Source organism: Bos javanicus, chromosome 5 (genome assembly GCF_032452875.1).
Source record: "Bos javanicus breed banteng chromosome 5, ARS-OSU_banteng_1.0, whole genome shotgun sequence".
Classification (NCBI taxonomy): Eukaryota; Metazoa; Chordata; class Mammalia; order Artiodactyla; family Bovidae; genus Bos; species Bos javanicus.
The window spans coordinates 77,716,950-77,730,152 of NC_083872.1; the positions used below are offsets into that span (position 1 = coordinate 77,716,950).

At 35.5% G+C, this 13,203-nt stretch overlaps 1 protein-coding gene across 8 annotated transcripts in view; it reads right to left on the reverse strand.

The window, feature by feature from the left end:
* DNM1L (dynamin 1 like) overlaps nucleotides 1-13,203 on the reverse strand; it is a 59,976-nt gene that overhangs the window by 4,554 nt on the left and 42,219 nt on the right. For all 8 annotated transcript variants that reach the window (XM_061417436.1, XM_061417434.1, XM_061417438.1 and 5 more), the window contains 7 exons: nucleotides 12,011-12,142; nucleotides 10,621-10,827; nucleotides 7,184-7,304; nucleotides 6,806-6,961; nucleotides 6,485-6,574; nucleotides 3,273-3,365; nucleotides 230-286 (listed from right to left, as the gene is read on the reverse strand). In XM_061417436.1, coding sequence (XP_061273420.1) covers nucleotides 230-286; nucleotides 3,273-3,365; nucleotides 6,485-6,574; nucleotides 6,806-6,961; nucleotides 7,184-7,304; nucleotides 10,621-10,827; nucleotides 12,011-12,142 — 856 coding nt within the window. The remainder of the gene's footprint in view (nucleotides 1-229; nucleotides 287-3,272; nucleotides 3,366-6,484; nucleotides 6,575-6,805; nucleotides 6,962-7,183; nucleotides 7,305-10,620; nucleotides 10,828-12,010; nucleotides 12,143-13,203) is intronic.

A 13,203-nucleotide genomic window follows, 5' to 3' on the forward strand; every position in this document is an offset into this window, starting at 1 on the left:
AGCCTTGATACTTAAAATCCACCTTTAAGCATTTATTCCAATGTATTAAAAATATTTTATCTTTAAATTACTCAAAGCCTGTTCTGAAACTTGCATACCTTTACTCAAATATGCCAATGGAGTATTAAAGTGAGAAGAAAAAATTACTCCCAGAACTCAGTAATATTCTGAGGCTCACCAGTCCATCTCTGCATATTTGTTGGGAATATGCTTTAAAAACATTTTTTACCTTGTCTCGTGATACAGCTGAAGGCAATTCTCTTGCTAGCCTGTTTCTCCTTTGTTCCTATGAAACACAAGCAAGCAAAAGATTCATGATTATCAGAACATAAGAGATGTAAGCTACTAAAAAAAATGTGCAGCTTAACTGAAAAGTATGGAATAACTAACAGTGTATCCTCCCACTGTTGAGACTCATGCCATAATTATATTTTAAAACAAACAAGAAATCATTTAACCCAATGCTTCTCAGTCTTTTTTTCTGCCCCAACATACCGGAAGGATAAATACAACATCAGTAATAGTGGCTTCCTGTACCAGAACTCTCAAGGGAGGGGCAGTGGACCAGCATCATCTCTGCCTTTCCCACTCAGTTAAGAATCACTGATTTAAACTCTTCCCACATAAAAGTACATAAGCCTTCAACATACCATATAGAATCTGAAGTACACAGATCACAGAAATCTTAAGCAAAGCCTTTAAAAATCACTCTAACCTGCTGCCATTTCTGTTACTTTCACACAATTCTCACAAAACAATAAGAAATATCTATAAGAATGTTCTGCTTTCTTAGTGTTAGAAACTGACAGTCTGTTCTACAACCTGGGTAGTTTAACAGACTGATCACCTGCCACTCTTCTAATTTGTTGATATCATCAATGTAATTCTGGTACCAAACTAAAGAAACTGTAAATTCAAACCAATAGTACCTACTGTATGTCAAGCACCATAATAGGTGCAAGACTATGAAAATATAGAAGGACAGAGGTGTTAATACTGGCTCATAAGCAGCATCAAATACAGCAGAAAAGCATTTAAGTTAAATGCAGTCAAAATGCTCCTGAGCAGAAAGCATTTCATGAACTCAGACTTGCAAAAAAGGTGTACGTTAACAAAGCTTCACAATGATGTTTTTGGGTAAGAAAATTTTGTAACAAATTATACTAACTTTTTCACTATAAAAAAAGAACTGTTTATAATAGCCAGGACATGGAAGCAACCTAGATGTCCATCAACAGATGAATGGATAAGAAAGCTATGCTACATATACACAATGGAGTATTACTCAGCCATTAAAAAAAATGCATTTGAATCAGTTCTAATGAGGTGGATGAACTGGAGCCTATTATACAGAGTGAAGTAAGCCAGAAAGAAAAACACCAATACAGTATACTAACGCATATATATGGAATTTAGAAAGATGGTAACAATAACCCTGTATACGAGACAGCAAAAGAGACACTGATGTATAGAACAGTCTTATGGACTCTGTGGGAGAGGGAGAGGGTGGGAAGATTTGGGAGAATGGCATTGAAACATGTATAATATCATAGATGAAACGAGTCGCCAGTCCAGGGTCGATGCACGATACTGGATGCTTGGGGCTGGTGCACTGGGACGACCCAGAGGGATGGTATGGGGAGGGAGGAGGGAGGAGGGTTCAGGATGGGGAACACATGTATACCTGTGGCGGATTCATTTCGATATTTGGCAAAACCAATACAATGTTGTAAAGTTTAAAAATAAAATAAAATTTAAAAACAAAAAAGGAAAAAATAAAAATACAGCAAATGATAAAAATATATGGATTTTTAACAATTTTCAGAATTACAAATTAGCATTTAAATGTACATTTTGAAGAAGGACACAAAGCAAAAGGCAGAGGAATCAAGAGACCAGAAATTTTCAAGCTAGTCTATTACCAACCAGTTATGACCTTAGCTGGCCCCGGAGAGCTGGCTTACTTGCTTTGTTAACAAGTTACTAACTCTCAGCCCCGGTTTCCTAGTCTATTAACATCACCTTTATAAGGGTGCTCTAAAGATTAAATGAGAGTATCTATGTGTTTGTTCTCTGACGCATAGTCATTAAAATCAGAGACATTCACTTGTAAGAAAAATACTGATCTGAAATCATATCATAAATGACCTTGTCAGTATTAGAAAAACTGTTTCAGGCACAAATTTTCCTTGAAGGTTTCTGTGTTACAAGAACTAACTCCTATCTTAGAGTGTCTACATGCCAATTTTTAACATGATAACTGTTTTATAATCCACTTTCTTAAGTGTTTTAAAGTGCCTTACTTATACGTGTTTTGGAATTTTTTCTGGCCATGCTACCCACCTTGCAAGACCTTAGTTCTTCAATCAGAGATTGAAGCTGGGCCACAGCAATTTTCTGGAATTTTTTCTGACAATAGGAGTTACCTCAACTATGCAGCTAAAAAACAGTTCCCTGTACCTGTTAAAGAGAAGGTGCTTTTCCCCTCTAACAGTGTCCAGCAAAATAAGCAGTAAAGTAATAGCTGTTATCAGCTGTGGGTCTTGGGTTCTTCATCTTTTTAACTAAAAGGTCCCTTGCAGTTCCCAAATTCCATGTTTACGATTTTCTCTCCACCCATGTGCATAAGAGAAAATTTGCTACAGAAGAGAGACAGGTCTTCCTGGACTATTAAAACAGCAGAAAATTTTACTGTTTTGTATAAAAATGGCAGAGAACAAAATGCATCCAGATAAATCATTCTATCCATCAGCCTTGGCTCCTTCTGAGTTCTTATGCAACCTACAACATTAACCTCAAATGGAAAAAAGAAAGGATCCATGAAATGCAGCAACCACAGTAGTGGTGAAACAGTACTGTTTTTCTAAATACACTATAATTTAGGTAATTCTTGGATTGTTTCCTTCAAAGCTTTCAGAATCAAGTAAAAACAAGTTTAAACATCCACTGTTTTACATACTTCAGTCTAATAAACTGCAACAACAGTTAACTGAAATGGAACCAGGCAGTCCTTCAAATACAAATACTAGATCAATGAGCCCCAGATCCTCTCTGAGTTACAGTTTCATAAGCAGAAAACAAGAACAATGCCTCCAGGTGGTGTTGAGGATTAAATTTAAGAAAACAATGTAATGCCCTCAGCATAATTCTTGGAATGTGACAATAATAAGGTACACAAATGTCTTATACTTATTCCTTGCTCAGTAAATTTGATATAATTGATCTAAAACAGATTTTCTCTCTTAAAAAACACAAATTCAAATTGTATTTACCTCTATATTGTTGTTCATTAACCCACAAGCATCAGCAAAGTCTGGATGTTTTGTGTTGATATAAGCCAATTCAATTGCCACTAAGTTATGGACCTAGAAAAAAATAAAATTAGGCTATATACAATATTATGCCAACCTAATTTAATTTAGGAAACATATAAACTTATTTAACAGATAAATTCTGAAAGACCATACAGGAAACATGCCTAAATAAATATTTGATAATTATACTCCAACTGATAAATCTTATACCAAATAATAATTTGCTCTCTCTTTTAAATTATTTACATTTCAGCATCTAAGACTGCATTTCTCACATTGAAGCAGATAGAAGTATACTGTTAGGGGGGAAAAAGTTATCTAGTAAATGCGTATCTAACTTCCAAACAACTTTCCTATATACAAACCTTAGATCACCCACTATTCCATGTCAAAAGTTCAGGTTCAATAATAAAACATTACAGATTCAGATATAAGGTAAAGATGTTAACTTTACTTGGGTAAAGGATACATTTAAAGGCCTGAGCTAACCTAATTGATTAGCCTTAATTATGAAGCACCTAGTTTAAATATATGTAGTTCAAAACCCTAATTGGGACAATAATCAAAAAGGAAAGTTGGAATTAATTATACTCTAGCATTATAGAGAGATTAAACTAAGTCCTTCATTTCACTGTCCTAACAAATCTCAGGTATCAGAACAGCACTAAAAGATCAAAACCAGTGAAAATGATTTATTTCAATGAATTTCTGATGACTCTGGTATCAGTGGGTAGAGTCCAAGATCAGGCTAATCATGTTCTCACTCATCTCAATTCGTGCTTATGCTTGCCAAACAGCGAAGCAGCAGCACTTACATCCTATACTCCAAGGACGGTTTTGTACTTGTAAAGTAAATGCAAGTAAATGTCCACTGGGGCTCACCACCCTGAGCCAAGGACCCAAATGCACTTTTAGAGACCAGAAAGGAAAAAAAGAAACAGTCAACAATTAGAGGCAATAGGGACAATTTCAAATGCTTATCTCATATTTACGCCAATTTCAGGATTTTATTTTTAAGGACAGCAGCCATGATATTCTGACATTAGGTCATCAAACAAGCAAGCTGTACAAACAGCCAAATTATCCTGACATACATCAAAGTTAAAAAATAACTTGCTATATAAAGGCTCAGTTTACCAGGCTGAAGATTAAAACCAACTTGCCATTAGATCAGTGCTGCTATATGTATTTGTGCTCAGTCGTATCCAACTCTGTGTATGTGAAGTAAGTCGAGCTACAAAATGGAAAAAATTTAATGGCTAGGCTTAAAAAAAATCCTTGTCTATTATGTTACATATGATGAGTGCACTGTATTAGAAAAAAGTATTATTTAGTTTACATCCAGTCAAGAAAGAGTTTTTTAAGGTGGTAGTATTTTAATAGATCGATGTAACCCCTAACATTAGTAATTCTACGTAATTGCCAGGATGTGACTTGGGAGACATTTTATTAAAGGTATCCTAATAATACCTAAAGGTAGCTGAAATTAAAAATTATGGACAGGAAACTAATTACTATTGACTGTCTACTTATGTTTTGGACACTCTACTGTGAGAAATTTGCAAATAGTATCTCTTTGAACCTTCCCAACATACCTATTATATTAGTCTGTTTTACAGTCAGGAAACTTACTAAGTGATACATTTACCAAAGTCACATGGCTGGTGAAAGTAGAGCCAGATTCAAATGAAGATCTTAGTCCAAAACCTTTATAAAATAGGAAGCACTGAAACTGTCATGAGGTCAAGGTTCTACTCCTAGTTCATCCACAAACTAGGTGTAATGTGGGTTTAAATGATTCCTAACATCTTTGGTCTCAAACCTTTGAAAATGTTACTAATTGTTGTCTTTATACTTGTCTGCTTCTAATCACACGTCTTTCTCCCTCACCCGTACTCTGCTTTTTTTTTTTTTTAATTCCCATTATCTCTTTTCAAGGCAAGCAAGTGTTATAAAAGTGTTGTATTTGTGGATGGCTACTCTGCAATTTAGTTTCTTGTCCATGGATAAAATACACAGTTGATTAAGACACATGTATTTTTACCTGTTACTTAAGAGTACTGCTTTTGACTGTGGTTAATGGTAATAACGTGGCCTACGTTATTCAAACATTGCTTACTTAAAAGTCACACAGTTTGACTCTTGGCTGAATTACTTAATATGTGACCTTGGGTAAATTAATCTCCCTGGGCCTTACTTTGTTATAAAATGAGATAATACCTATTGCATGGAATTGTTTTGAGAATTAAATAAAACAGATCACGTCAAGCATTATAGACAGTTCCTGGTGCCATCATCATCAATTTTAGGCTATCACTGTCATCCTTCTCACCATCCAAAGTACTTAGTACCACAGTTTACTTTAGTTGAAACAGTTTTGTTAATTTTTCCAACCTTAGAAGCCAGCTAGATATTAACAACAAGAAGAATGTATCTGATTCATTCAATGATGAATATGCTTTCCTTCAAAAGAAGTACCCCTCTCTGGCTAATAGAAATGGAACAAAATATCTTGTCCAGACTTTAAACAGGTAACATTTTTTACCTTTTGGAAAATTAGATGTTTTTGGTTTGCCAATAGGTATCTGAGACTTTTGATTACATTTTTAATCCTTACATTTTTATAATGTGCTTGTCTATAAAATTTCACTTTTTGTTTCTTGTACAGTAGGTTCTTATAATGTATTTATTTTTATTGAGCTGTACCCAGTCATGTCTGACTCATCGCAGCCCCATGGACTGTAGCCTGCCAGGCTTCTCTGTCCATAGGATTTCCAGGCAAGAATATTGGAGTGGGTTGCCATTCTTACTTCAGGGGATCTTCCCAACCTGGGATCAAACCTGTGTCTCTTGGGTCTATCTGCATTGGCAGGCATATTCTTTACCACTGCGCTACCTGGGAAGTCCATATATGTAATAAAGCTAACCTGAATACAATCTTCAACAATAAACTTCTGCTGGCTATTTTTAGGAAAATGTGGCTGCAGGCTAACAATGACTAAAATATGAGGAAAAATGCTTTTTATACCAGAACTACTGAAGTTTCCTTCGAAATAAGACTGAAATTCATTTTTCTTTTTGATACACTGGGAAACTATGCCTAAATTCATGAAGTATACAAAATGATTTTATTAACAGTGACTACAATGATTTATGAAGTAACAGCTCACCATTTCATTTGTAACAGGCAACCGTTTACGAAGAAGACAAGTCACTACTTCAACTATGGCATCATGAAGTTTAGGGAACCGCAACAACTCCTATAAATGATGGAAGTAAGAAACAGTCTGTTTGGTTTGAAGGAAAACTAATCACTGAAATACTAAACCAGATTTGGAAGCTATATTTAACTATACTATTTCAAATATCACTTTTAGATAAGGAACTAAAATTTTAACTTTAAGCCCATCTTCTGTATTTCCTCCTGCCCCTTGAAATCATCAGCTCCTGTCTTTTACTACCTAATAGAAACCTGTTACATTTCTCAGTACCTGTGTACTGTAATTGCTACAGTGTTGAATGATCCTTTGCATTTCTTCATGAACCAGTTCCACACAACGGAGGCTGGGCTCTTCCAGACGTTTGATCTGCCGTTTGACCAATAACTCAAATGAAACTTCAGGCACAAACAAAGCAGGACGAGGACCCTAAAAACATAAGATTTTGAGCTCTTATAGCTACATATAATTTTGGTTCTTCCCTAAGGTTAAAATAAATCACATTTTTTGGTATTTTTTCATGAAAAGTACTTCCTAATTTCAAGAATAAGAGCAAAATAACAAACTGTACCATTCGTTAAAAAATATATATGGATTTAAAAATAATCTTTAACCTCATTTCAAAACATTCTAAAAGTTAACCATACTCACAGTTGCATTTCTAATGGCAGTCAAAATGTCAATAGTGTTAAGGCCACCAAGAGGGTCAACAGATTCTAAGGTTCGCCCAAAAGTCTCATGGAAAATATAACATATTCGAGCACCACCACATCTGAAAGTCAATGAAATATATGATTTCTAGTATTACTAAAAGGAAAGACACTACAAACTAGAAGTCTTTCTGTAAGCATTAAGATGACAGACAACTACCTTTAGACCATTTCCATGTATTCTCAACTGTATTATGAACGAATTACTCTAATCTTTTTAATGGGGAGTCATTTCACAAAAGGCATTCATATATGCATGCACGCGTGCACACACAGAGTAAACTGTACTGTCAGAAAACATCAGTTAACTAAGAACAACTAAACATTTTTCTCTGCTCTAGTTTTCAACTAGACCACACGCTCCTTAAGGATATTTTCCAGTGGTCATGTATGGATGTGAGAGTTGGACTATAAGGAAAGCTGAGCGCAGAATTGATGCTTTTGAACTGTGGTGTTGCAGAAGACTCTTGAGAGTCCCTTGGACTGCAAGGAGATCCAACCAGTCCATCTAAAGGAGATTAGTCCGGGGTGTTCACTGGAAGGACTGATGTTGAAGCTGAAACTCCAATACTTTGGCCACCTGATGCAAAGAGCTGACTCATTTGAAAAGACGCTGATGCTGGGAAAGATTGAGGGCAGGAGGAGAAGGGGACAACAGAGGATGAGATGGTTGGATGGCATCACCAACACAATGGACATGGGTTTGGGTGAACTCCGGGAGCTGGTGATGGACAGGGAGGCTTGGAATGCTGCGGTTCATGGGGTCTCAAGGAGTCAGACACAACTGAGCGACTGAACTAACTAATTTCTATTTATTCACAATCTAGAGTAGAGATCAGCAAACTTTTTCTATGAAAGGCCAGTTAAATACTTTTAGACTTTTCAGGCCTTTGTCACAATTCACCAATTCTGCCATTGAGCACAAAAGCAACCACAGACTGTATGTAAACAAATAAGCATAGCTATGTTCCTGTAAACTTACACACACTAAAATTTGAACTTTACATATACACTACATAAAAAATTCTTTGAATTTTTTTTCAACCATTTAAAAAATGTAAAAATGATTCTTAGCCAATGAGCTTATCCCTGCTTTAAACAAATTAAATCTCTAGGCCTACATACTGGATACCTTGTGTTTCCTGTCTTAATGACTAGAAATCCTGGTATTATCTTTTATTTTTTTCATTCAAGTCCAGTTGAAACTTTACAAATATGATATATCCCCCCACATCATTTGTTCTTCTCTATTTTCCATCACTATTCACTACTTTCTTACAGTAGCCTAGGCAGAAGGTACCAGCCTAACATTATACTAAGTGAAATAACCCAGACAGAAAAGGACAAATATTGTATGAGTCTCCTTATATGAAATAACTAGAATAGGGAAATTCACATAGGCAGAAAGTAAGTCAGAGGTTACCATGGGCTAGGAGAAGAGAGGAAGACAGGTATCACTGTTTATTTGATACAGAGTTTCTATTTGGGATGATGAAAAATCTTGGAAATAGATACTATTTGATGGTTGTACAATATTGTGAATATACTTAATAGTATGTATTATACTTTAAAATAGTTAAAATTACCAGTAACTAGTCACTCTGCCTCCAACCTTTACCTTCTCCAAATAGTTTCCATAATGACCAGAATTACCCTTCTAAAGTGGGGAACTCCTGTGACCAAAAATGTTTTCATTTTTTTATAGTAGGAAGCTCTTCAAATTCTGACATATTACACTTTCCACAGTCTTGTTCTTATTAGACATCTTTCCTCCCTTACTTCCTGTTACATCCCATCACTGTACCTGCCATTCTCCAAATTCCCCCTGAACTATTCTTTGCTATTCCAAAGCCTAAAATACCCTTCTACTTACTGCTTACAGCCTTCCCCATATTCTATTCACAGCCCAACCCAAATGCATTCTTAACTATGGAGCTCTCCAGTCCTTGAAAGAGATATAAATGGTCTCTCTTCAATGTTCTAATGAGGCTTGATTAGATAATTACAAAGATATAAATATTCTATGGAGTTAACTCACACAGAAGGCTACCAGGGTCACATAAAGTACACAGAACTGTACACCCACACACACACATGAAGTGTAATTGGTGAAATCTGAATAAACTTTGTGGATTGTACCAATGTCCATTTTCTTGCTTTGTTATTGTACTACAGATATGCAGGATGTCAGTGCTGGGGGAGGTGGGGTGAAGGGTGAATGGGACCTCTCTGTACATTAATCTGTAACTTGCTAGAAATCTAGTTATTTTTCAAAATTAAAAGGCTTTTTAAAGGTGAGAGTTCAGAGAAATATATTCTTATATATTGCTACTAGTAAAACAATACAATCTACTACTAATATCCCAGGTGGCACTAGTAGTAAAGAACCTGCCTGCCAATGCAGGAGGATGTTAGAGACCTCCTAACATGTTGGAGGACGTTAGAGATCTAGGTTTGATCCCTGGGTCAGGATGATCTCCTGGAGGTAGGCATGGCAACCCACTCCAGTATTGTTGCCTGGAAAATCCCCTGGACAGAGGAGCCTGGTGGACTACAGTCCAGAGTCGCAAAGAGCAAGACACAACTGAAGCAACTTAGCATGCACTACTAATACAGCAATGATAAAAGACTTTGAGGGTGTGATATATCTTTTGATCTAGTAATTCTACTTCTAGAAATTTACCCTAAGAATTTACTTGGATACATGCTCCAAAGATAGTCCATCACAACATTGTATATATTTGTGTATAACTGAAAGCAAACTATCAAGAGTAGGGGACTCATTGAACAAGTCTAAAAAGTAAACTACTATGTAAATCTTAAGGTTGAAAATACAAATATGCAATTTCTACTAGTTGTTTGTGACAAGTTGATTTAAAGAAATGATTCTGTAGCATCTGATTTTTAAAGATGTGTATTATAGGCATTTATGTTTTATAAATACATAGAAAAATGCTAGATTAATGCCAAAGTAACAGGGATTATTTCTGGATGATGGAATTTAAAGGAATTTATCCTTACACTTTACACTTTTTACTTATCTGCATTTTTTTATTTTTTCATGAACAATGTTGTTGTCCATATTAAAGAAACAAACTTTTTTAAATTAGAAAATGTTATACTTATCAATTAAAGTCTTGTTTTTTAAAAAAAAACCTGAAACTTTACCATGTTTTACATATTTTTACATATTTTATAAAGCATTTTACATACCTATCAGATATCGTTCATAATTTCTACAAAATGATATTCCTGTTTACAGATAATAAATCATAATCAGATAATCTCAAAGTCACTGTAACAAAAGATCTGTATCTTTCTTCTTTATCTAACCTAGCAATCCAGGTAGCCAAATCCATAGAGAAATTTCTTACTTACAGCTCTGACGTTTCAATATATTTTGCAGTTCCTTCAATAGTATTACAATATTCTGTGGCAAATTTGGTAATAAGCTGGAGTAAAGTAGCACTTTTATCATCCACAGGTTCACCATAGCTATTTAGAAGAGACTGATATTGAGCAGCTAGAACATTTATTCTCGTTTTCAACTCTGGTAAGCAATCTCTGATGTGATGCATCAGTAACCTAACAAAGGTTAGAAAGGAAGAATTTTAAAGTAAAATTGTGTATTTTGAAGATCCAAGCAGCTCAAATTTTAAAAATGCAAATAATGGGGAACCCTGTCAAACAACTTGTCTTGGCAGGAAATAATGCAATTTTAGACTAGACATAAATATTTAGTCTGAAAAAAAAAATGACATGAAGGAAACTGTCTTGTTAAAATACCTTTTAAATTTACCTTCAATCCAATAAATGGTAACAACTGATAGAGAAATATAAATTAAAAAAAATTTTTCTCTATTACTACAATTACCTTAAAGAAAGTAAGCTACACAATCTAATTATACCTACATTATTTTGGTTTCTGACTTATCTTTTACAATAGGTACCCAGCACAGTGAAAATCAATCTTGTTAAGATCCATGTCCATCCACCTTTAATTTATTTAGGGAATAAGCAAAGACACAGACACGATTTAGCAACTGAATGACAACAATAGAAGGAAATAGCTTTCACTTAAGTTGTTTATAAATCATCTAGAAAGCTCTTCTAATCCCTTGAATGATCTAATACCATCAGTGGGTATTAAGAATTCAAGGTGTACAGCTTACATCCTTTTTATGAACAGGACTAGAAGACATCCTAATTAGGACATGATTATGTGAAAATTATAAATTTTAATTCAGTTCCTGAAATACAAAATGGAACTGAAGTCAACTGCCATCTATTTCTATCATTAAGTACAATGACTGTAAATAATTTCATGATTAATGTATTTTAAAAATCACTTGCACATTCCTAGAATACATGATGATTTAATCCTGACTACCTCAATAAAAGGGTTTCCCAGGTGGCACACTAGTGGTAAAGAAACCACCTGCCAACGCAAGAGATGGAAGTTTGATCCCTGGGTTGGGAAGAACACATGGAGTAAGGAATGGCAACCCCCTCCAATATTCCTGCTGGGAAAATTCCTGGACAGAGGAGCCAGGCAGGCTACAGTCCATGGGGCTGCAATGAGTCAGACATACCTGAACACACCTCAATAAAAATAAATACATTATAAGAACCTACTGTACAAGAAACAAAAAGTGAAATTTTATAGACAAGCACATTATAAAAATGTAAGGAACTGATCATCAAAGGTCTCAGATACCTACTGGCAAACCAAAAACATCTCATTTTCCAAAAGGTAAAAAAATGTTACCTGTTTAAAGTCCGGGCAAGATACTTTGTTCCATTTCTATTAGCCAGAGATGGGTATTTCTTTTGAAGGAAAGCATATTCATCGCGGATTGAATCAGTTACACTCTTCTTATTGTTAATATCTAGCTGACTCCTAAGGTTGAAAAATAACAAAACTGTTTCAACTAAAGTAAACTGTGGTATTAAGTACTTTGGCAACACCTGCTGGATCATGGAAAAAAGCAAAAAGTTCCAGAAGAACATGTTTCTGCTTTACTGACTATTCCAAAGCCTTTGACTGTGTGGATCACCACAAACTGTGGAAAATTCTTAAACAGATGGGAATATCAGACCACCTGACCTCTTGAGAAATCTATATGCAGGTCAGGAAGCAACTGTCAGAACTGGACGTGGAACAACAAACTGGCTCCAGATAGGAAAAGGAGTATGTCAAGGCTGTATATTGTCACCCTGATTATTTAACTTATATGCAGAGTACATCATGAGAAACGTGCTGGATGAAGCACAAGCTGGAATCAAGATTGCCAGAAGAAATATCAATAACCTCAGATATGCAGATGACACCACTCCTATGGCAGAAAGTGAAGAATTAAAGAGCCTCTTAATGAAAGTGAAAGAGGAGAGTAAAAAAGTTGGCTTAAAGCTCAACATTCAGAAAACTAAGATCATGGCATCCAGTCCCATCACTTCATGGCAAATAGATGGGGAAACAGTAGAAACAGTGTCTGACTTTGTTTTTTTGAGCTCCAAAATCACTGCAGATGGTGACTGCAGACATGACATTAAAAGACACTTACTCCTAAGGAAGAAAGTTATGACCAGCCTGGACAGCATATTAAAAAGCAAAGACATTACTTTGCCAACAAAGGTCTGTCTAGTCAAGGCTATGGTTTTTCCAGTAGTCATGTATGGATATGAGTGTTGGACTATAAAGAAAGCTGAGCACCGAAGAATTGATGCTTTTCAACTGTGGTGTTGGAGAAGACTCTTGAGAGCCCCTTGGACTGCAAGGAGATCCAACCAGTCCATCTAAAGGAGATCAGTCCTGAGTTCATTGGAAGGACTGATGCAGAAGCTGCAACTCCAATACTTTGGCCACCTCATGCGAAGAGCTGATTCATTTGAAAAGACCCTGATGTTGGAAAAGATTGAAGGCAGGAAGACAAGGGGATGACAGAGGATGAGATGGTTGGA